This window comes from Myxocyprinus asiaticus, chromosome 11 (genome assembly GCF_019703515.2).
Source record: "Myxocyprinus asiaticus isolate MX2 ecotype Aquarium Trade chromosome 11, UBuf_Myxa_2, whole genome shotgun sequence".
NCBI classification, from domain to species: domain Eukaryota; kingdom Metazoa; phylum Chordata; class Actinopteri; order Cypriniformes; family Catostomidae; genus Myxocyprinus; species Myxocyprinus asiaticus.
The window spans coordinates 865,372-891,478 of record NC_059354.1 but is presented as its reverse complement, the minus strand read 5'-3'; the positions used below and the strand labels follow the sequence as shown (position 1 = coordinate 891,478).

General features: G+C 40.1%; 1 protein-coding gene across 1 annotated transcript in view; it reads left to right on the top strand.

Annotated features, from left to right (window-relative positions):
* The window catches only part of si:dkey-11f4.7 (piezo-type mechanosensitive ion channel component 2), a 648,587-nt gene that overhangs the window by 227,417 nt on the left and 395,063 nt on the right, over window positions 1-26,107 (top strand). The window contains 3 exon segments of the mRNA XM_051709767.1: window positions 3,894-4,098; window positions 21,836-21,937; window positions 22,034-22,199. Of these exon segments, the coding sequence (XP_051565727.1) occupies window positions 3,894-4,098; window positions 21,836-21,937; window positions 22,034-22,199 (473 nt within the window).

The window sequence follows — 26,107 nt, the reverse complement described above, 5'->3', positions numbered from 1 at the left end:
GGAGGCGGGAACCTGTGAGATGGTAGTGCCCAGGAACCTGAATGACTCCACTGTTGCCACAGTGCTGTTTAGAATGGTGAGGGGGGACAATGTTGGGGTGTTCCTCCTAACGTCCACAATCATCTCCACCGTTTTGAGCCTGTTCAGCTCAAGGTTGTTTTGACTGCACCAGTGAACCAGCTGTTCAACCTCCCTTCTGTATGCAGACTCCTTGTCATCTCGGATGAGTGGTGGTGGCGTATTGGACTAAAGCACTGAACTGGTAAGCAAAAGGTTGTTGGTTCAATCCCCACAGCCACCACCATTGTGTCCTTGAGCAAGGCACTTAACTCCAGGTTGCTCCAGGGGGATTGTCCCTATAATAAGGGCACTGTAAGTCGCTTTGGATGAAAGCGTCTGCCAAATGCATAAATGTAAATGTCTGCAAACTTCAGGAGCTTGATAGCGGGGTCCTTGGTGTGTAGAAGGAGAAGAGTAGTGGGGAGAGCACACATCCCTGAGGGATCTTGCTAATAAACCTTATATCTATTTTAAGTCTACCTGGAATATGCAACATAACACAGAACCGAGTAGGCAGGAAACAAGACGATCCATGAAATTATTCAGCCTACACATGATAGACAGATCCAGTTTGTTTCAGTTCAACTACTAAGCATGTTCCTCACAAACTCTGTTAGTTGAGTCAATGAAAGCAAGAACCTCCTCCGGGGACTCACAGACTTTGGTAACTTTACCGATGGTCACCCGAAGTTTAGCTGGATATTAAATAACATACTGGGCCCCCATCTGCTGTAGCTTTTGTCACGCTATGTAGAACTCCCTTCTTTTTTGTTGGATAGCTGCAGAGAAATCCTGATAGAACAATATTTTGCTGTTCTGATACATCAGGGGCTGCATTTTTGCTGGCATCTAAAACCTTCTTTTAACCCGAAAGTTGTGGAATCGGACAATAAGCGGGCGAGGCCTACCAATGATGTCAGGCTTCGAGATGGGGATACAGTGTGTTCTCTCCAATTTGACCAAACCCGCCAAACATTGCTTTCAATGCAGAGGAACTCCGGTAACCACAGCTGGAGAAAGGAGATCGGGTCAGTACCTTCAGTGTTTTCAGGCAGACCGATGATGCGTAAATTTTTCCTGCGGCCTCAGTTCTCTAGGTCGTCCAGGGGTTTGGTGAGCGAGGACACTTGTTGCACAAGGGCTTGCTGGCTCATTCCGCCATATCAACAGATGACTCTACAGCCGCTATTCTATTCTCTGCTTCATTGAGTCTGCTTGTCGCTTGTTCAAGTTATTGCGAATGGATTTGAATAGTTTGTGCAAGCAGCCTCAACTTATCGTCAATCACTTGAGTGATTCCTGTAGTGCTCTTGATAGCACTGGATCAAGTTGTCCGACATTTTCACCCATGGTCGACTCTTCACTCACCTTGTCCGCAGGTTCCTTTTTGTCTGCTTTCTTCATGGGTCTGGGCATTTTCACAAAAGACTCAGGCCAATAGGTTTCTAATGACATAGTACTTTATGTTGCATCATCAGAAATAATGAAATTACATACTTGTTTGATCAAATGATTGATTGATTAAATACCGAGTGAACTGATTAAATACTGAGTGAATTCAGGAGCGTCAGTGAAAGCATCCACCTCTCATGCCACCATCTTAGCCCCCCCCAAGTAATGTCTATTTTTAATCATGTTGTTCATCATTGCATCAGGGTGTGTGTGTTTGTGACTGTTTAATTCAAGTATTCATAAGAACAGCTGAAGGGATTAACAAAACCTGAGATCTTTTAATTATCTTATTCATCCAAGGATGACTTCACTTATCAGGGAGTAATTTTACTCTTTAGGATAGTTAAATTCAGTTTAGTAATAAAGTACTTTTGTTTAGCGAGACCTTTGACTAAACACCTAAAGGTCTGGTCCACATTGCAACTTTGGCCCAGAACCATCCATCTAGAGAGAAACCGACTGTCTGACCGATATATGAAGTGATTTTTTTTTTTCACGTACAGTTTTGGGGCAGATTCATCTAAATTGGATGATACCGGTGTAGAAAAAACAGTAATGGTGCAGCTGTCTCCACAAACTGTACACTGTCTACTGGGTGTAGTGAGGGAGAAGAATAGGATTCTTCTCAAATCTGAACTGTGCCTGAGGCCTCAGAAATGTGAAACCAGTCCCTGATCGCAGTATATTTAACCAACCAACTTTTATTAGACCCATATTCATAATATTATTTTTACAGTGCCGTATTTTAATTAATATTAGTTCTCCTGTAATAAAGATACACTGTAAAATGTTTTGTGAGGTATCCTGGACAAAACCTGTGCTTCATTTGTTAAATTAATAACCAGTAATCTAAATTTATTGGTTATTAAGTTAAAACATTTAATTTAATCTGAATAAAAATTACATGACAATAAAAATTATTTGTATGGGCTAGATCAATTAGAAGTACATCCTTGAGGTAAAAAAAAAGTATACACATTAGGAACAGTTTAAAAAGATTGTGATGTAATAGAACACCGCGCCTATATAAAAAAATTGCTCACCAGTACAAACACATCAATACTAAATATATTTTGGCGTAAGGTTGTCAAATTTAGGATTCACATTCAGGATTGGGGGTATCAAAATTATAGGTAGAGCATTTGTTTCGTTTTGTTTCCTGCTTTTGTAAAACTATAGTACAGTAGTATAATAGGTTTGCATTTTAATTATGGAGTGTTTATTTGCACCCCGGAAAATATTTGGTAATATTTGGTAAATACCATCTGCCACACAGTGCAGCTATTTGCACCCAATAGTCTGGTGAAACCGCAGGAATATATGACAAAAAGCACAGTAGGTGTCTCTGCTGTGGGGTGGGGTGTGTGAATGTGTACTGTTGTCCTAGCAACCCTGGTTCTAATTTACCGTTTGTCAACTCTTTTTCTCATCTGATTTCCTGTGTCCATTCTTAATATTTCCTTTAATACTACTTTAAATAATAGATAAAATGTATATAAATGTTGATTTCATCGCAGTAATTTGGTCACAATGAATGTCTGGGAGTGCAGAGAGGGATTTGATCCGGAGGTGAGTTCTGTCGATCGCACTCGTTCCCACGGCTCGTGTGTAGATTGCATCACTGTATTAGCCTACATTAGTAATGTTGTAGGAACCATGTTTTTTGGCAGAAACCACAGTTTTAATGCAATTAACCATGGGGTTACTACAGTATTATGGTGGTAATATAGTAACCATGGTTGAATTTTGTGGTTACTGTAAATTTACAAATAAAATGCCATGGTAAAACTATGGTTACTGTTGTAAAACCAAGTTTTTTTTTATAAGGTTAAGATTAGGGTTAGGTTTAGTCATAGAGGTTAATGTAGTGTGTCTGTGGGATTCTAAATCAACACAATAAACAGTGATGCCCATATACTGTATTTTAGTATCTAAATATGGGTACAAATAGTATCTGACACTGTTTGCACCAGGGTGCAATTAGTATCTACCATTATTTGCACCAGGGTGCAAATAGCATCTGCCTTTTAATTACCTTTTATTAACAAATTAATCCTGTATTGAGGCCTAGATACCCTGCAAAACCTTTGAATTGTTGGCTTTCAGAATAAAATCAGCTCTGTGTTAGAACTCTACTAAGTTTTTCATTGAAAATGAAGATGTTTTACAGTAGTATTTTTAATGTTAATTTAGCTGATGTCCTTTAGAAAGTTTTAATAAACTATAATTCCGTATCTGGCAACTTTTTTTACATTTGAATTGTTACAGCTATAGGATAAGTCAAAATTTAGATATTTAATGTTTAATCTTTTGCTGAGAAAGGAAATGAAAGGATCTTTGAATGTACTAGTGTATTTTTCTATGTCTTTTTAATGTATCAGGTGAGTTTTGTGGTAGCGGTGAATGTCATTGGTCAGCGGATGGATGTCTGCGCTCTTCTGCACTCGTTTGGTCTGATTACTGTGCTTGCACGTCGCCGTAGAAAGGCCATTGGAGAAGTGTGGCCGAGATACTGCTGCTTCACTGCCAGTCTAATGGTGCTGCAGTACCTGCTGTGCATTGGCCTGCCACCAGCACTCTGCATTGGTCAGTTACATAGTTACACTGTAATATTTATTACTGCACACTTCTGAGAATCATGTATTTGAATTTGTCTAAACGTGTTCGCACACCGGACGAGTAGTGCCACGCCACGTCGCGACAAGGACATGTCACAGGTATCAAACACAGGGCACGTTGATGCGGTTCAGGTGGCAGACAGAACACACAGAAGTTACCAAGGATTTTCCCTTCTTCAAGAATGAACAATGCTAGAGTAAATAATCTATGTAATCATTATTATATAATAATCTATCCGGAGTCATAGCTGGGTGTGCATACTTTCACTGAATCAGAATCAGAATGAGCTTTATTGCCAAGTGTTCTCACGTACACAAGTATTTTTCTTTGGTGATAGAAGAAACAAGTGCACACAGAACATTACAGTGAGACACAGAATATAAAACAAGATAAGAGTATAAATAGACATACAAATAATAGGACATATAACAGAATGGCAAGGTAGGCGTATGTACGGTTATTGAATTAAATATGTATTTACATTAATGCACTATGGGGGAGTCCTGAGGCAGTTTAGTTGTTCATGAGGAAAATGGCCTGAGGGTAAAAACTGTTCTTGTGCCAGGATTTCCTGGCACTCAGGGCCCTGTAGCGCCGGCTAGAGGGCAACAGTTCAAAGAGGGAGTGGGTATGGTGTGTGGGGTCCAGAGTGATTCTACCTGCATATTGCCACACTCTGGAGACATACAGGTCTTGGAGGGTGGGCAGGGGGGCACCAATAATCCTCTCAGCAGTCCTGACTGTCTATTGTAGTTTCCTTCTGTCTGATTTGGTGGCTGAACCAAACCAGACAGTTATAGTTGTACAGAGGACAGACTCATTGATGGCCGAGTAAAACTGTCTCAGCAGCTCCTGTGGCAGGTTGAACTTCCTCAGCTGACCTGTTAGCTCGGTAAGCAAACTGAAGGGGGTCCAGCAGGGGTCTATGATGTCCTTTAGGTAAGCCAAAACCAGTCTCTCAAATGACTTCATGACCACAGACGTGAAAGCAGCAAGTCTATAGTCATTAAGTCCTGTGAAAACAGTTGTTTTGAATTTTAGAATATGCCATGTCTTCCGCCATACGCGTCCGGTGTGCGACCCCCTTAACACTCCTTTTCTGTTTGTTTTTCAAAAATCAAACCACATGAGGGTTCTATTCTATTGTAGAGTACAATTGGCTAAAGGCACCCTTTCAGAAAAAAATGCTTTTCTTATTGCAAAGTGTATAAACATTGAAAAAAAAAAAAAAAAAAATATATATATATATATATATTAATGAATATTGATGGGGCAACAAAATTTGCTTGAAAAGAAGTAATAACGGAAAGTTGTTTTGATTAAAATCCATTAAAAAAAGGTGAGGAGGGGGCTTTTACATAGATTCAGAATTTAGAATGTATAATTTTATTTTAACATGGTTGGCAGTGATTGAATGATGCTGGCCATTACTTTGAATCAGAATTAGTTACGCTAATTTCTGATTGGGAAAAAAGAAAATCAGCACTGGCTATCACTTGTTTGTTTGACAGTGCAAAATGAGAACATTGAGATTTTGTGCCAATGTAGAAAAAAAAAATGAAACAAAAGTAAAATCAAGTCAAATAATTTTATTTGTATAGTTCTTTATTTGTGTTTTCCCTAATACAAATCTTTCCAAAGCAAATTTACAGAAAAACAACTGTAATGTCTGTAACATCTCAAAACCATGAATAACCAAAACTCCTGAAAACATAATACACAATTTTATTTAAAAAATATATATATATATATATAACTGCAAGCAGTGATTAATGGTGTTCAAGCCTTTAAGGTCCTTTAAGTACTTATGTAACAGATATTAAGTATTAATTAGACAGTCTGTTTGCAACTTAATGATAAAGTGCCTTAATTTTCAGAAACATCAGGTTAGGTAGCACAGAGATATGGTATTTTTTTACATTTCTGACTGTTATAGTGCCACTAAGAGGCAGAGGTACCCAATTTCTTTCATGTATCCTGAGATTGTCCTCCTACATAAGTGTTATGATATCTCATTCCATTCAACAGTTTTAACCATTTAAGAAAAAGTGGCCACCCCCACTTTGTATGTTTTGGCGTACTGTTGAAACAGTGCATCGAAATTTAAAACTTTTTTATAATTATTGATATTAGGACTCCAGAGATCCTTTCTGCACTAATTTGGTTCAGAGCAGGTGAATGGCCTAGGACTAGTTCAAATAGCTGCTATAGGTTAATTGGTCGATGGCGGCCATGCTTTTCAAGGTATGCGACTGTCCTCATAGAACTTGATGGCAACCTGGACAAAGACACTGCATGCAAAATTCAATCGGACAAATAGTTAGAGCCATTTTTTTCTTTTTAATTATTATCGCACCACCAAAAGGCAGAGGCATGCAATTTTTTTGTGTGTGTCCTCGGAGTTACCCCATACATAAGTGTAACAAATTTGGTAATAATATCTCAATTCTTTCAAAAGTTATAACCATTTTAGTAAAAGTGGACACGGCCATTACATTTGAAGATAAATCAAAAGTAAAAAATTCCTTTGATAACTTTTCATATTGGGACTGGTTTGATTCTGATCGGAATATGACGAGTTCTTTTGAATTTTTTTCAAACAATCCAAAATAACGGGAAAACAAGGGGGCAGAGCCAAAATTGGCAGGAGCTTAAAATCAGAATCAGAATCAGCTTTATTGCCAAATATGCTTACACATACAAAGAATTTGTCTTGGTGACAGGAAAAATTATAATCACACACATTAATAACTACACCTCTCTCTCCACTGCCCCACCCCGAGAGCCCTCCAAGAATGCCAAATATTTGCCCCATTTCCCAACAAACAAATCCAAATTGCCAGTCTTCTAGATGACCCTTCTTCGAAAGCCGCCACCCTCTCCATCTCCATCTCCGAGCACCACTCCTGATATGGGGGCGCTCCAGCCAACTTCCATCCCCTTAAAACAACTTGTCTGGTGATCACCCAATTTTTTAGGTGTTTATTCCCTATATTGATGACCGCCCCATTGGCTAAAATACAGAGTCTGGGGCACAATAAAATTGTAGTGCCCAATATGACACACATGATCTCTGAACCTACAACCACAATTCTTGGATCTTAACACACCACCAAAAAACATGGGTTGTGTCTCCACCTTCTGACTGGCATCGCCAGCAGGTGGGTGTGTCTTTAAGACCAAACTTAAACAATCTAGAGGGGATCCAATAGAATCTATGTAAAATCTTGAATTGCATAAGATGAATCCTTGCATCTCTAGATGCAGACTTGACGTTTTTTAGAATTCTAGCCCACACTCCCTCCTCCAATACCAAATGTAAATATTTCTCCCATAATCTCTTGACAGAAGTTAAAGCTCCATCCCCAGACTCTGTAATAGCAGGTAGTAATACACTGATGCCTCATGACCATTTCTGAAAGCAGTAATCAACTCTCCCAGAGTATCTGCCACTTTAGGGGGGTGTATGCTACTCCCAAAAATAGTACAGAACAGGTGGCACAGCTGTAAATACCTAAAGAACTGAGATCTTGGAATCCCAAAATGTTGAACCAAATTTTCAAAGGATCTCAACACTCCACTCTCATATAGGTCTCCGAGTGTATTAACTTCTCTCACAATCCACTCTGACCAGCAGGAAGGAGACTTATTAATACATAATTTTGGGTTCAGCCATATGCTCGAGGCAACATTTAAAAAATGTCAGAATGAAACACTCTGGACACTTTTGTCCATACCGAGTGCAAATGCGAGATAACGGGGAGTAACTTAACTTCTCCAATTAGTTTAATAGAAAGGCTTTGCAATGGCGAAATAGGGGAAAGAACTTCCTGTTCAATACAAAACCAGCTCTCTCTCAGGTGGAAGCAACCGATGAGCCAAATGTCTGAGACCGAATGCATAGTAATAAAACAAAATCTTGGGTAGGCCAAGCCCACATTTGTCAATCGGCCTATGCAACTTACTTAAATGTAATCTGGGATGTTTACCATTCCAAATGAAGGACTTCGCTATGCTATCAAATTGCTTGAAATAAGAGAGGTGGACTTCTATAGGGAGAGACTGTAGCAGGTAGTTGAATTTTGGTTAATAACATTAAGCTTCCCAATCATAGATAAATGTAATGAAGCCCACCTGCCCACATTGCTCAAACCTTTTTATTAATAGTTAACTCTAACTAAATAATCTTGGTTACAGATGTAACCTTTGTTCCCTGATGGAGGGATGTTGTGATGTTGTGTTGATGTAGTGACACTAGGGGTTCAATCTTGAGAGCCCCAATCACCTTTGCTTAAAATAGAAAAGGCCAATGAGAATTGGCGAGTGGAATTTGCATGCCACTCTCCACCCCCAGACATACGGTATAAAAAGAGATGGTGTGCACCACTCATTCAGATTTATACTGAGGAGTCAATAGAGAGTGCCGGCCATGTCAGCGGCCGGTTCAGCGGTGCGGCAGGAGGGACACAACGTCTCGTTCTCTCCATCAGGGAGGTTTCATCAGTAACCAAGACGTTCCCTGTCTGTCACTCACTCGACGTTGTGTCAATGTAGTGACACTAGTGGTTCCTATAAGAAAAGCCGCAGGCGCTGAACCGTGTCACGTGGTACAGAAGAGTGGACACAGGCAAGCTGCTGCGTGCCTCGCAGCGAGCACTCAACCACGTCGTGACCTTCCAGCGAGTTAGGTAAGGCATCTTCCTAGTCCCGTTACGGGGGGAGGAGGCACTTACCCATGTAGGCTACCGGCAGTGCCTTTCCTGATTTGCTGTTAAGCAATTTCCCGCCGAGCACTTTCTAGAATAGTGCTGGGAAATGCTCTTCCCTCTCCAGGAAGGAGAGCACTAAGGAGACCACATCCTACTGGAGGGACGGGCTCTATTGCTCCCTTTGCCAGAAGGGTGACAACCTGAACATGCGCATTAACCCCACGCTCAACAGCGCCAACTGCCGTCCATCCCTTTAAACTCATGCCTACGAGAGCCCCCGCGACAACTTTGCTGTCGGATTGCTCAAATCCGGTGTTTCTATAAAAATTTTGTGAGACAGAATTACACAACAAAATATAATCTCTAAAACAAACTCCAGGCAATAGGCTGAATAAACACAAAGAATGTGTAGATTCATCCACATAACTGTCCCGAAGGTGTTCCTCCAAAAAAAAAAAAAAAAAAAACTCAAGCCACTAGGCAGAACCAGCACAAAAAAGGTGCTCAATTTCCTCAGACATTCAAACGAATGTTCAGTGAGCCAGCCCATTCGGCTGCTACATGAGTGCAACAAATGACCTAATCACTCCAATGACTTGCAAAAAAAACTCCACAAAACAGTCTCCAGCCAGTAGGAGGTATAAGCACAAAGAACATGCAGATTCACCCACAAAACTGTCCCGAAGGAGCGTTACTTCACAAAACAAACTCCAGCTGCTAGGCGGAACCAGAACAAAAAGAAACAAAAAAGGCATTCAGTTTCCTCAGACAGTCAAGTGAATGTTCAGTGAATCGGTCCACTTGGCTGCAACATGAGTACCACAAAATAACTTACTCCATTAACTTTATGAAGGAGCACATAAGTGTCTTTTAATGTTTCCAGAGCCTGAGTATTTTGAATTCTTTGACATATTGTCCTTCTAGAACAGTTATGGAACAGAGTGTATCGAATCTCACCAGTTTATGACATTAATAGTGTTAAAATTAGCAAAGTGTGCAGAGCTCGCCGTTCACACATCCAAACCTCGCATGGCGTCACGTGACTCCTTTTATTTAGCTTGGAATTATTAAAATTTTCACAACTTAGTTCCGCTGTCCCCATATGTGGACATTAAATATTAGGAAAACTAATTGTGGGAGTATTTAAGGGCCTTGTTCTGGCCAGACACTGCTCGGCTCTGCCCTGCTCACCACATACCCCCATCGCCGAACTCAGGTGTGATCTACTCCCCCCCGCATTTCTAGGGAGGGAGCATCGACGGATCACACCGGTCTCCGGATCTGACCTCTGTGTACCTGGAAGGGGGAATAGGGTGATAAAGAGAAGAAAGGGAAGAGGTGGAAGGGGGGGGGTGGGAATAACAAAAGGGAGAGAGAAAGCAGAGAGGAGAGAGAGACGGGCTCGCCGGCCCCGGACACGCCGTCGACTGGCCCTCAGCTCGCTGTTGTGCTTCCGTCTGTGATGACGGGTGATGGCACTGGACCCTCAGACATCCCTTCCTGTTGCCGGTTGATGCAGTGCTGCAGTGCCACCGGATCGAGCACTCCCTCGGTATTGCGATCCTCAGTCAGTGGCGAGGACTCCTTGACAGCGCATCCTTCCTCCATCCTGGGTTTCGGCACCAGTGTAACACTTAGGAAGGTAAGGAAGAAGCTGGGACTGGCTTGACAAACACATAGACATTTAATGACACTTTTCAGCGTATAAAGAAAAACACGCACTGCATTTCAGCCAGCTGCGTCAAATCATAAAAACAGTCAAAGACGCGGACAAGCTTCATACATCTCTCTCCCATCTGCCGCTGTCTCTTCTCCTTAAATACTCCCACCTCCCCTCACTGGAACGCGAGGCAGGTGTGACACGCAGGTGGAAGTCATTCGCCACTTATCTTCCTGGCCTTGCTCTGCCCAGACGCCACTCGGCTCCACCCTGCTCACCACATATGTATTTATTTATTTATTTATTTGCATATTTAATAGGTGCTACTAGTTACAAATCAAAAAGGGAAATTGAAAATGCACACAGCAATCTCAGGGTCTCAGGAGGCTATGACAAAAACCGAACCTTAAAGGGGTTATGCAATGCAGTTTTTTTTTATAATTTTATTATCTTCCCTGAGATCCACTGATAATGTCAGTAATGTTTTTTGCACCAATACTGTCATATTTTAGTAATAAGTGATCATTTTCCACCCTTTCTCTGGCCCTCTGTCTGAAATGTTCAGTTTTGGCCTCAGCATCTCCTTTAAACTTCACGTGACGCCATGCAAGGGGCAGATGTGTGAGCGACGAGCTCTACACACTTTGCTAAATGTTTTATTATTTTCATGTTATAATCTGGTGAATTTTGATACACCCAGTTACACATTTGCTCTTTGATGCAAAACATGGCAAAGAAGTCAAAATCCTTGGGCTCTGGAGACATTAAAAGACACTTACGTGTTCAGGATGAAAGCCCCGACAGGCCTACAGACCAGGGACTCGATTTGGATGGCGCGGCGGGAGAGGAGATCCAGTGTCAGTTGTTCAACATGTCGGGGATGTTGACGAAGATTCTTGCTGACTTGGAGGATCTCGCTGTAATACGTCGATCGATTACGGCGATGGAAACAAAATTCTTTGAGCTAGTTACCAGAGTGACTGATGTTGAGAGATGAATCGATTTTTTGGAATCTTCGGTGACCAATGACCAAAGTTGATTTGGAACATCTCCTTGAAAAGCTTGAAGATCTTGAGAATAGAAGCCACATGAATAATGTTCGAATTGTTGGAATTCCTGAGCATGAGGAGGGCAGAGATATGGTGAAATTCCTAGACGAGTTTTTCCCGAGTCTGCTCGACATAACAGGCCACAAGCTGGAAATCGAGCAAGCTCACAGAGTCCCAGCTCACAGATTTGCTGAGGGAGACAGGCCCCGATCGATTCTGGCCAGATTTCTGTGATCATCCGATAAAGATCTTGTGTTGCGCCAGGCGAGGAGCAAAGGGAAGCTTTCTTGGAAGAACCATAATATTTTCTTGTTCCCGGACTTTGCGAACTCGACGAGAGAAACGCGATCGGTTCAAGGAATGTAAGAAACTCTTACATCGGCAAAAGATCACTTTTGCTCTGATGTTTCCGGCCAAACTGAAAATAGAAACGATGGAAGTATTTACATGTCCCAATCAGGTAATGTCTTTTATTGAATCAGTGGGCGAGTAAACCATTGGGTGTTTCTCATGTGAGTGGGTCGACTCACTGTACTTACTCTTGAGGAAGCTGGGCGACATTTTGGTTTCTTTTTTTTTTTTTTGCATTGGCTCCGCCGTGCTGCTGGAGCTTGTTTTGTGAATAACACTTTTGCATTGACGAAAGATTACTTTTGCATTGAAGTTCCCGGCCAGTTTGAGAGTGGACACTACGGATGACTGCACAATATCTACATGCTCACACAAAGGATGTCTTTTATAAAGTTGACGGATTGTGTAAGTCATGGTATATACTTTTATGCAGCCTCCGAGTGAATTGACTTGACCTGACCATCCGGGAAACCGGGATGTTGGTTTTGTTTCTTTTTGTATTGGTTCCGCCTAGCGACTGAAGCGTGTTCTATTGAATAACACTCCTTTGGAACAGCTGTGGATTAATCTGATCATTCTTCATGCTTATTCCTCCTGCTGGCTGTAGTTTATTTTGTTGAGTTTTTTTACGGGACATTGAAATGATTACTTCATCCGTTGAACTCATAACAGCCAGCTCACTGAACATATCTGAACATTTTATATCAGCTGGAATTTGTTTTGTGGAAGATCACACCTTTGAGACAGTTCTGTGAATTAATCTACACTTTCTTTGTGTTCGTTCTTCCTATTTGCTGGGTTTATTTTACAAAGTATTTTCTGTTATGTAATTTTGCCTCACAAATTTGTGAGGCAAAATTGTGCAATCCGATGGCAAAGTTGTCGTGGGGGCTCGTGGGCATTCATGGCCCTTTTGAGTTTAGAGGGATTGTCGCTGGTTGGCGCTTTCGTGCGCGGGGTTAATGCGCACGTTTTTCTTTTTTCTGTTTGTTTTGTTTAGGGGGAAGTTCGGGGTTTGATTGTTTCACTAATGGGGAATGTGGTCTGTATAATTTTGTTTTTGACACACAATTTATATTTTCTACTATATCAAAATGTCAAATGTTAATATGAGTGTACTATCTCTCTCCACATGGAATGTAAATGGGTTGGGGCACCCCATAAAAAGAAGGAAGGTTATTACGTTTCTTTAACGTAAGAAATATGATATAGTGTTTCTTCAAGAAACACATCTCTCCCTGCAGGAAGCTGAAAAATGTGGGAAGATATGGGGTGGACATGTTTTTTTTTTAGTGCTGGCTCAAGTAAGAGCAAGGGAGTCATTATATTGGTAAATAAACATCTACAATTCAAATGTCTCAAACAGACTAAAGATATATTAGGGAGTGTCATTATTGTTTTAGCTGAAATTCAAGGGCAAAGGTTGAGTTTGGCTAATATTTACGCACCTAACGCTGATGATCAGGGCTTTTTTATAGATCTTGAAGGGATGTTGCAAGCTGCTGGCACCCCCATGATATAATATTGGGAGGAGACTTTAATCTTTTGATGGACTCAGTCCTTGATCACAGTGAAGCAAAAGTGTGTAAACCCACTAGAGCAACATTGACGCTTCACAGGATGTGTAAAAATCTTGGTCTTATGGATATTTGGAGACTTTTTAACCCATCTGGTAGGGACTATACATTTTTTTCATCAGTCCTTAAGATTTATTCTAGAATAGATTTTTTTTTTTTGATATCCAAATTCCTCATTTCATCTGTTGCGGATTGCTCAATTGGAAACATTTTAGTCTCAGATCATGCACTGGTGAGTTTAGAGGTGATGCCACATATAGAGAAAAAGAAATCATATAGTTGGCGCCTTAATGTATCCCTTTTGCAAAATCCTGATTTCCAACCAATGTTAAAGACTGAAATCAATGTTTATATGGAGACCAACTGGTCCTCAGTATCCTCTGTGGGCATGGCTTGGGAGGCACTTAAGGCAGTTCTTAGGGGCCAGATCATACAGTATACCTCATTCATCAAAATATCCAAAGCATGAGAACTCGAAACTTTGATTCTTTAATGGATAAACTCAGTTTGCCAGTCTCACCTGCGATGGTGGAAATGCACAGCAGTCCAATGTGGTTGGACTACAATACAGCAAATCAAATTCGTGATAATTAATACCCTGAGTATTAATAATGAGCAGACATGGCGGTCAGTAAACTGTACAAGCAATAACCTTGATACACAAGAATAACACACTATAATATTCTATCTCTGCCCAGATGTAAACCTCTTACTTGAATCGCATGACGATGCAGAATGTGTGTTCATCCATTCTTTAACTCAGACTCGGTTCCTCGAGGCTCGGGTGATGATGGGAGGCCGTTTCCTCACTCTGTCGGTGGGCGGTACGGCTGCTGATTCTTGGCGGACTGGCAGAGAAATCAGCAACGTCGACTTGATTGAAGATGGAAGAGAAATCTTTTCTCTCTTCATTTCTGCAGGCAAACGGATGAAGATGCGGATTGCTCGGCGGTCTCCTTCGGATCCGTTAGAGTGTTCGGTGGAACACAGAGTAATCTCAACTCGTCCAGCGAGATGGAGATTGTATGGCCACAGTTTCAAGTCGGACGTTACTTCCTTGTGCCACGAGGCTGCACCTGAGAGCAGCAATGAGCTGCGTCTACACACGGCGAGCAAAGTTGCTGGAAGCAAATCTGGAAGCATTTCAGAGGTATTTCTACTCCTGATGATGTCATGGTTGAGGTGCGTTCTGTCGTGTGCCTCATCCAATAGGAGTTGAGAGTTCAATCCTTTAGTGAGCAAGGCTTCATGGGATTTGTAGTCTGTTTTGGACTCCCTTTGTTTGATTTTGGCGCAGTTTTTATCAATAAGATTTTTGACTTATGTGGGGGCCTGAGTTAGGTTTTACGACTGTGTTAGGCCTGCCTTTGTCTTCTATCTGAATACATGAGGCCCAACAATGTGATCTGTAGCGAATGATCAATCTCCGATCGCTGCCATCTCACTTGACGCCGAAAAGGCATTTGATATGGAAGAATGGGATTACCTTTTTAAGATTTTGGAAATGTATGGGTTCGGGAGTACATTTATTGGTTGGATTAAGTTACTTTATAGACACCCTGTAGCAACGGTACAAACAAATGGATTAATTTCAGATTATTTTACTCTGAGTAGGGGCACTCGGCAGGGCTGCCCTCTTTCCCCATTATTGTTCTGTCTTGCCCTGGAACCATTAGCAGCCGCGATAAGAAAGGAGGATGATTTTCCAGGGGTGGTTGCGGGAGGTGTGGTGTATAAGCTTCTGCTTAACGCAGATGATATTTTATTATTTGTCTCTGAACTTACTAGATCTATGCCTTGCCTCCACAGAATTATTAATTCCTTTTCCAAGTTCTCAGGATACAATGTCAGTTGGTCTAAATCTGAAGCTTTGGCTCTGACAGCATACTGTCCAGTAATGGCTTTCTAGCCGGGCGCCTTCCAGTGGCCTGAACAGGGTATTAAGTATTTGGGGATTTTCTTCGCAGCAAATTTATCTGATTTAGTTATTGTTAATTTTGACTCTTTAATAAAAAGGTTTTCGAGCGATGTGGGCAGGTGGGCTTCATTAAATTTATCGATGATTGTGAAGGTTAATGTTATTAAAATGAATTGTATTCCAAAATGTAACTACCTGCTACAATCTCTCCCTGTAGATGTCCCCCTCTCTTATTTCAAGCAATTTGATAGCATAGCAAAGTCCTTCATTTGGAATGGTAAACATTCCAGATTGCATTTTAATAAGTTACATAGGCCAATAGACAAAGGTGGGCTAGGCCTACCCAAGATTTTGTTTTTATTACTATGCGTTCAGTCTCAGACATTTGGCTGATTGGTCACTTCCACCTGAGAGAGCCCCTCCCTGGTTTGTTATTGAACAGGCAGTTCTTGCCCCTGTTTCGCCATAACAAAGCATCTCTATCAAACTAATCGGAAAAGTTAATTTACACCCTGTTATTTCGCAAGTGTCCAGATTGTTTAAATTGGACACTTATTTAAATGTTGCCTCGAGCATATGGCAGAACCCAAGATTGTGTATTGGCAAGTCCCCTTTCTGCTGGCCAGAGTGGATTGTGAGGGGGTTGCTACACTCGGTGACCTATATGAAAGTGGAGTGTTGAGATCGTTTGAAAACTTGGTCCAACATTTTGGACCTCAGTTTTATAGGTATTTACAACTGCGCCACCTGCTTTGTACTATTTTTGGGAGTAGCACACACCCCCATAAGGAGGCAGATGCTTTGGGAGAGGTGATTGCGGCTTTTGGAAAAGGTCATGTTAATTCAGAGTATGGGGGACAGAGCCTTAACTTCTCTCAAGAGAGTATGGGAGAAAGATTTCAACTTGACATTGGAGGAAGGAGTGTGGGCTAAGATTATTAAAAATGTTAAGTCTGCATCTAGAGATGCAAGGGTGCGTCTTACCCAATTCAAAATTTTGCATAGATTTTATTGGACCCCCTCTAGACTGTATAGGCTTGGTCTTAAAGACACACCCACCTGCTGGAGATGCCAATCGGAGGATGGAGACATGGCCCATGTTTTTTGGTGGTGTGTCGAGATCCAGAAATTCTGGTCGAAGGTTCAGAATTTTGTGTGCGACGTGGTGGGCACTCAGGTTTCGTTTTGTCCCAGACTTTGTGTTCTGGGCGATGGGGCAGTCATCGATGTGGGGGATGGCCATATAGAGAACTGGGTTCTGACCTGTGTGATGATTGCCAGGCAGGTTATTTTGAGGGGTTGGAGGTCAGCTGGTGTGCCCCCATATCCGGAGTGGTGCACAGAGGTGGGGAGGGTGGCAGCTTATGAGGAGGTGTCATCGGGAAGACGGGGTGGCTTGGATAAGTTTATTCGGAAATGGGGCAGGTATTTGGAGTGTTTGGAGGGCTCTTGGGTGGGGTGTGGAGAGAGTAGTGTATTATAGTTAGTATGATTATTAAGTGTGTGTATTGTATGTATGTGTGTATATATATGTGTATGTATTTATGTTTGTATATATATATATATATATATATATATATATATATATATATATATATATACAGTATATATGTATATGTATGTATATATATATATATATATATATATATACACTATATTGCCAAAAGTATTCGCTCACCTGCCTTTAGACGCATATGAACTTAAGTGACATCCCATTCTTAATCCATAGCGTTTAATATGACGTCGGCCCACCCTTTGCAGCTATAACAGCTTCAACTATTATGGGAAGGCTTTCCACCAGGTTTAGGAGTGTGTTTATGGGAATTTTTGACCATTCTTCCAGAAGCGCATTTGTGAGGTCAGACACTGATGTTGGACGAGAAGGCCTGGCTCACAGTCTTCGCTCAAATTTATGCCAAAGGTGCTCTATCGGGTTGAGGTCAGGACTCTGTGCAGGCCAGTCAAGTTCTTCCACACCAAACTCGCTCATCCATGTCTTTATGGACCTTGCTTTGTGCACTGGTGCGCAGTCATGTTGGAACAGGAAGGGGCCATCCCCAAACTGTTCCCACAAAGTTGGGAGCATGGAATTGTCCAAAATCTCTTGGTATGCTGAAGCATTCAGAGTTCCTTTCACTGGAACTAAGGGGCCAAGCCCAGCTCCTGAAAAACAACCCCACACCATAATCCCCCCTCCACCAAACTTCACAGTTGGCACAATGCAGTCAGACAAGTACCGTTCTCCTGGCAACCGCCAAACCCAGACTCGTCCATCAGATTGCCAGATGGAGAAGCGTGATTCGTCACTCCAGAGAACGTGTCTCCACTGCTCTAGAGTCCAGTGGTGGCATGCTTTACACCACTGCGTCCAACGCTTTGCATTGCACTTGGTGATGTATGGCTTGGATGCAGCTGCTCGGCCATGGAAACCCATTCCATGAAGCTCTCTACGCACTGTTCTTGAGCTAATCTGAAGGCCACATGAACTTTGGAGGTCTGTAGCGATTGACTCTGCAGAAAGTTGGCGACCTCTGCACACTATGCGCCTCAGCATCCGCTGACCCCGCTCTGTCATTTTACGTGGCCTACCACTTCGTGGCTGAGTTGCTGTCATTCCCAATCGCTTCCACTTTGTTATAATACCACTGACAGTTGACTGTGGAATATTTAGTAGCGAGGAAATTTCACGACTGGACTTGTTGCACAGGTGGCATCCTATCACAGTACCATGCTGGAATTCACTGAGCTCCTGAGAGCGGCCCATTCTTTCACAAATGTTTGTAGAAGCAGTCTGCATGCCTAGGTGCTTCATTTTATACACCTGTGGCCATGGAAGTGATTGGAACACCTGAATTCAATTATTTGGATGGGTGAGCGAATACTTTTGGCAATATAGTGTATATGTATATTTTATTATATATGTATATTTGTGTGGGTTTGATTTTTATTTCTATATAGTTTCTTATGTTTGACCACAGGGTTGTTTTTTGGGGGGGCGGGGTTGGGGAGGGGGGTTGTGGAGTTTAAATGTTGATTTTATATATATATATATATATATATATATATATATATGTTTACATTTAATTGTTATTGTATGATTTAATAAAAATATTTTAATTACAAAAAAGCTCCAACGTAAATGCTGACTGTTCTGATTGGCTAACATCATGCAGCCCCTCAAATACAGACATATTTGAAACTCAATCGGAAGAGAATAAACAAGCTCTCCACAACATTTTAAAACTAAATTTCAGCGTTTACACATAAAGCACATCAAACAAATTGCATCTGAATGTATCAAAGTACTCAAGCACATTAGCAATATAAACTGTCAAACAGTCATGACATTTGAAATTTTCATGAATAAAACTGTTTACATACTGTTTTACGGTCAAGTCTAAGTGTTTTTTAATTGCCTCATTCTTCAATAACTGTTTCTCTGAAAAGCTTGAATCATATTATGATTGGTTCACAAACAGTCCATGCTGATATTAGCTGCACATATACAGTCCATAGCATGGTGAAAAATTATGCACATATTTGACATCAAAAAAGTGATATAACGTCATTAAGGAACTGCCCCATGGGAGCCTAATAGAGAAACTACAGCATGTTTTAACAGCTTTACACAACAGTTTAAAACACTTTGACAGATGAAACATCAATCCAATACATTTTTATGCAAGAATAAAGGATGATTATATGAGAATTGCTAACCAATGTAGCCTTTAGCATCATATAAAAAGCAAAAAAAATATATATATTCTGCTTCATTCTATGAACGGAATCCACATATGATCAGAAAAAGATATCTTTATGGACACACTGTGAGGTTTTGAAGTTCAGAGCAGCAGAAATAGTTAACCTTGTGTAAAATGTCATGTGAACATTTAGCTTTATGCTAAGCAAAAATACTGTGGGCCCTATTTTAAGAGCGCAAGCACAAAGTGCAGTGCTATGCCATGAGTCATAAGCACAATGTCAGTGGGCATGGCCATGAAGTTTTGGAATTTTTGTGCAAGTATGCGCTAAGTCTAGCCGCAAATGGGTTTGGCGAAATGAAGGGCTGGGCTGCAGTTTAATTTTGAGGTTGTTTCTACGGTGATTGCATCATCTGCATCCTATTATATAGTCCATTCCCTCAAGCACCAGCGATATAAAAAAGACAGTACATGCATAAGAAGTTGGTAGTGTAAATGGACTGTATGCAATGAATTAGAAGATTCTAAATATGGACATGCTCCTTTATCCTCCTGAGACCCCTGCGTGACTGCTGTGTGCATTTAACATTTCCCTTTTTGATTTGTAACTATTTGCACCTAAGAAAAAAATAATAAATTGAGAGCAAATAGTTTTCCTAAAAACGTATATGTCCACATAAATGGACAGCAGGACTAAGTTGTGAATTTTTAAGTAATACCAAGCTATAGAAAGTTTTTTTTTTTTCATCAAATTCTGTAGTTTATTATGTGTCCAGGAGAGTTGATTACTTGTGTTTTTGAGACAAAGCTGAATAAAAAAATACTGATTAAAAGTAATGGCTAGCATCATCAAATCACTGCCAACCACGTTAAAATAAAATATTGCATTATAAAATTCTGAATGTATGTACATATTATTATTGTCCGATGTCTGCCAAACATATCTGCCAAACATGTTGAGTGGCCATCTGCTGCCTGAAACTGAACGTTTGGTCAGATTTTAGGAGTGAATGCACTTAGCGGCATAGAAAGCTATGGGATGCACACTTGCTCCCTGTTTAGTGAATGTCTTAACCTCAGTGTGCTGTGTGTCTGCACTGGTCTCAGAACAGTTTGAAATGCATCTTATTTTCATCCTAACTCCATATAAAGCCTCTGAAAGCAAACATTTTCAGCTTTTGGATGAATAAATGTATTCTCAATGTGAAAATGCACAGTAAATATATAGGAACGCGTTTACTAATGTTTAGAACCATGAATAGAATTACTAATGAATAGAACCAGTGATAACAAAATAAAATGTAACAAAATTTATATTAAAATGAAGCAAAATGATCCACTTATGTGTTATAGTTGAAAATTATTCAAAATAACTAACTTGATTTTTCAACTTTTGAGGGTATAAGGGCCCATTTTCGACATATGTGGACTACATTTTTATCAGCGCACTGACGCATGAAAAATGAATGGATGTTTTAAAGCGGCATATCAAATGTAACTAGAGATACTACTCTTTACAACCAAACAGGTTTCAATCAAAAAACATAGAGGTTTTTTTTTACCAGTGGCACTTTTGTTGGTGCTGTGCCCATAGGAGCGCTTCATGGAAATCGACATCATGCTGTTGTGTCACATGATTCGGTGCGGCAGAAGTTTAAACTTTAAATGACAGTGTAGAGTCTTGTGAACAGTATTCAGTAAATTTAAATTATGTGTTGCGTAAAGCGAAGCCAAAATACAACATTCACACAAGTGGAGGAGCGGTTGCACAAGGTTAAATGCATAGAAAATATTATTCTCGTCAGGATTTGGATATACGCTCCATTAAATGATAATGCAAGAATTATTAATAATATTTATCTACTGACACACAAATTATGTCTAGTATTAACAGTGATTGTATCGGCACGCACTTCGCTTCTGCCAATCAATTTTGATTTTGAAAAATTAAATCCATTTATTGAAACACAAAAAAATTAAACCAAATATATTTCTAAATTCAAACAAAAAGCACTTCAAACAAAACAAAAACTATAATCGAAATAACGAAAAATAATATCGGTCAAAAAAATAATATCAAATCCACAAACATTTTACCCTCTGCAACTTCTTCCACTGGCCCCTTTTGCAGTGACTTCAAAATCACTATTGACAAACACTATTGGAAAAGTACCAATAAAAATTAGATCATAAACACAATTGTAAATATAAACATTATAATAATTACTGAAAAATAAACCAAGACCTATAGATAGATCTCATAAATGTTTGTTTCATAAAACGGCTATGAAAGTGATTGTCAGGGATTTAATTAGATTTTCCACTATATTTTTTAGGATTTTGGACATTAACTTTATTTCCGCCTGCTGGTGGAGTCTCCAAACTGCAAATGCATGAACTGAGTTTAAACTTTGCGCTGAGATAAGAAGTGGTTTTGAAATGTCTAAGTGCAGTGACCAATAGCAAATTGTGCTTTGCGCCACTTCATTGCCATGCAATACAACCACAGTTTGCTCAAACAATCCCACTGGTAGTGGCACGAAATTTGCATTTAGAATTAGAGCTCTCACGAAAACTGGATGAGGCGTTGTGCACAGTCGTAGCGCGAAGCACAGCGCTTTGTGCACTCGTGAAAATAGAGCCCCTAATATTTTCTGCTGTGGAATCAACTTTCTTGTGAAGAAAATTCATGTAAAGCTCAATATCTATAGAGCATGAAACACCTCCACTTTCTGCTAGATTATCCCTGGAGGAGATCATCTGCAGCTTTGAGCTCTAATCTAATAAAGTGGCTGTATCTACCAGACTACACCATGAGTCCCAACCCCACCTTCATCCTCTGTGAGTCACTTCATCAGAACACAAATAGTCAGCTGATCTTCAAAAAGCAATTAGTGTATCACTTGCTCATTTCTGTCTTGTGTTTGTGGTCAGTAGATGATTTCCTGCTGTTGTTGGTGGCGTCTCTGCAGTGGCAGGTGTTTGAGAATGAAAATCAGGCTTACATGAGGCATCTGGCAGGAGAGAATGTGGAGATCAGCAGAAGTCTGGATCCGCAAACTCTCAACCAGTACACTCTTGTCAACAACTTTCTACACTGTCGGTGTGTATTAATTTGTCTTTTAATACTGTATTTATCTGGGTTGTTACATTTGAACATACACTACCAGTCAGAATTTTGGATACACTTGACTGAATGTATGTTTAAAAAAAAAAAAAAGGTTTCCATCCAGTGGCATAACCACCGGTGTGTAAATGCTTCTCAAAAAAAAAGCTTGCACACCCAAAATATTTTTGATGCTTAATGATAGGGGTATTAAATGTAACAACGTGATGCATATTGCATATGGAATGTAATAATCGATTAATGACTAAGTAATACCCAGTGTGTTACAGAGCTTGTCTCAGATTACATGCATGCTCTCACAACAGGCGCTGAGCGTGATACTTTGGAAATAAGCATGCACTAAGTTTATACTACCGAGTTTGGCTTTCTGTGTCAGTATTATTAGCTGTGTACATCCATTTGAGCAAAATAAGTACAACTGCAATGTACAGTATATTGATGATATAGAGTATTTGCAAAATACACTTGGAAAAGTACTGTAATGCCAGTCCTCACTGTACTCCTCAAATGCAAAGAATATTCAGAAGCTCAAGATTTGGAATCTTCTTCTGTTTAATGCAATTCCTTATGAATTTATTTAATCTCCAAAATTAAGTATTTGAGCCAGTGAATTTAAAACCTGGTGTATTTTAGTCAGCCTTCCTTTATAGTGCAAATTGTCCCTCCTTTTACTTTTGTGTCTTTAGCATATTTTAAAATAGCCTAATTATGAATTGCTCCAAAATAATTTATTTACATTTTATGATATAGACCATTTCAAGGACTGTTCGTTGGTGACGTCAATTGACTTCACTGTTCCATGAACATTTCCTGATTGTCAAAACAGAGACTATTTAGCAGAGACTGGCCACTTTTATTAAAATGAATGGGAGAAATTAGAATGCCCAATGGCAGCCAGTGGTCAAAGGATGTATAAAGAAGTCCCGCCTTACAGGTAAAATAGCCAGTCACCTTTTAGATACTGAAATCACCTATCAATTAACTTGAGAACGTGCATGCGCATTAGCTATAGAAGTCGAGACAATTGCGTTTTATAGCGTAATCTAATTTAAAGACGCACAATTTATTGTACCAGTTGTGATGGAACGACACGCCCTTCCCATGGATCATTGTTGCCCATGGTGACTTTTCCCTGTTTGACGGTGCATGATGGGGCTCACCTGAACCCAGTGAAGAGCCTCATCGCCACTGCATTTAAACACAGAGCACGCCTCTCCTTGGGCAGGTTTGTACCTGCTGGTGTCTCCTCAGTTCCAGGAACGGAGCGGGGAGGGTCCGGTGTGAGTTAGATGCATTGCCGGGGATTGGAGCAAGCATCTTGGCCGTCGGGCAAGGATATTCCCTTCAAGTGCCGAGGCCCAGGGAAGCCGGGACACTAGAGTGAAGTCGCCACCCCACGCACCTCGGACCAAGTAGGGGAGTGCGTCGCGGCCGCCGGGACCTGCCCACTATCACCTGGACCTTCCCCTGTCTTCACTACTCTTCCTTCACATAGCCATTTCCACCGAGAAGGCCCCAGATTCCCCTTTGTTTTGGACATTTTTAAATAAATGGCCTGGTGTTACAGCCACTGTGTCTGTCTCTTGCTCACCCTGCCACACAGTAATGTCAGATTTAACTGCTTATTTTAAATATGTTCTTTTATCGTAATATTGACCAATGATTTTGGAAATTTTTGTCTTTCCCCATTCAAGTAGATAGGAGCTGCACTTTCATAATGCTCGTTTACATAGAAAAATAGCTGCCCAAACTGCCCAAGAGTGTTCCAAAGATGGCCGCTGATTGGACTGACTTTCTTTGAAAAAGAGAAATTCATTTGAATTGTTCTAATTCCTTAGTTTTTGTTTACGTTCTTGAAATGGTCTATATAAATGCTAATATTTTTATATTTTAAAGAATATTCCATGTTCAATACAAGTTAATCTCAATTGACAGCATTTGTGGCATAATGTTGATTAACAAAAAAAATTAATTTCGACTCGTCTCTCCTTTTCTCAAAGTTACAGTGAGGCACTTACAATGGAGGGTTTAAAGGCAGAAATGTGAAGCTTATAATTTTATAAAAACACATTAATTCTTCAAAAATTCAAGAATTATTTGAGCTATAAAGTTGTTTAAATCGTAATTTTACTGTAATTTTAGGTTTTTAGGATTTGGTGACTACATCGTCATGGCAACAATGTTGTAAAATTGGCTATAACTTTACACAGAAAAGGTTAGCAAGTGATTTTATAACAAATCATGTTTGCATGCATATTGTTTATGTCTTGTGGCTATACTTCTGATAAAGTGAGTATTTTAACGTTCAAAAATTTGTCCACATTCACTTCCACTGTAACCTAATTTTGCTTTTTTTTTTTTTTTAAGAAAAGGAGAGGCAAGTCAAAATACATTTTTGTGGTAATCAATATTATGCCATTAATGCTGTCGATTGAGCTTAACTTCTATGAACCCAAAATATTCCTTTAACAGGCCTACTGTATGTATTATATTGATAAAAGTGTCATGAATTTGTTTAGTAAAGTCATTAACATAACACAGGGCTTAAAAAAAAAAAAAATGTAAAGGAAAAAATAAATGAATTTAATGGTTGTTAATTGTACAATTGTCACTTTATTGTGCTTCAGTTCTTTCTGGCACACCCAAAACCTTGTTTCTGGCTACGCCAATGTTTTCATCTCAATGCTTGTGCTTAAATGTCTAAAAATTTGTTTGGTAGATAAATATGAATTGGATTAACATGGATTTTTTATATCATCCATTTAAAATGTATTTTCAGTTGGTGAAAATTGTAACATGGTTCATTAATATAGTTCAACAATTTATTGCATCCAGTTTTTACCTGAATGCAGATTAAAGGGATAGGTCACCCCAAAAAGAAAATTCAGTCATTGTTTACTCACACCTGTGTTGTTATAACCCCATATACTTTTTTTTTTTTTAACACAAAGGGAGAAAATGTGAAAAAATTTTGCATACAGAGGCATTTAGCATAAAAATTCAGTCACTGTTTACTCACACCTGTGTTGTTATAACCCCATATACTTTTTTTTTTTTTAACACAAAGGGAGAAAATGTGAAAAAAATTTAGTGTGGTGAAAAATATTTATGGTGACCACTTCTTCAAGTTTCATACAAAAGTATAATTAAGAAGTCTAATAAATTATTGCATGAGACTCATGATTGCTAAGAAAGCATACGATGAGCTTTGGTGAGAAACAAACCGAAATCGAATGTATTATTTAGTGAAACTGTTGACCGACCGTTACTCTCCTCTGCACGTTCATGATGAGACTGCAGGAGAGAAACAATTCAGGCAGCCCCCTCTGGACATGGAGTGTTCAAGAGAAAACACGTTTTGTTTATTTAAAAACAGGTCCACCACAGCGATAGAAACAACAGAACACAACACAGCTGCACACAAACCAAAGAACCGAACATACTAAATATGTCTGATGAATTTGTAGTCAGAGAATAGATGCATTTTTTTGTCCTCAGAGATAGACAGAGGAGGCCAAAGGCAGCTACAGTCACACTGTGTCCTAACCAGGGGCGGAGCTAGAGGGGGGCCAGTGGTGGCCGCAGACAAAAGCCTGCCACCCCCCCATTGGCCACCCCACTTACAGCCACACCTCTCTGTCCCGGGAGTCACTGTATCCACTGCCCTACACCTACCGAATTTTTTCGCTAAGGTATCCATCTCTTCGGTTGGAGGTCTGTCACAAATGCTCACAAGTTCAGAATGGAGATGAAACATTCCCGCTTTCTCTATCTCTCACAATTTGATTGAGTAATCTGTTTCAAACAAATTAGGCTTGACATAAAAATCCATCTATTCTCCGACTACATACTCAGGCATATTTAGTAAGTTCGGTTCTCTGGTT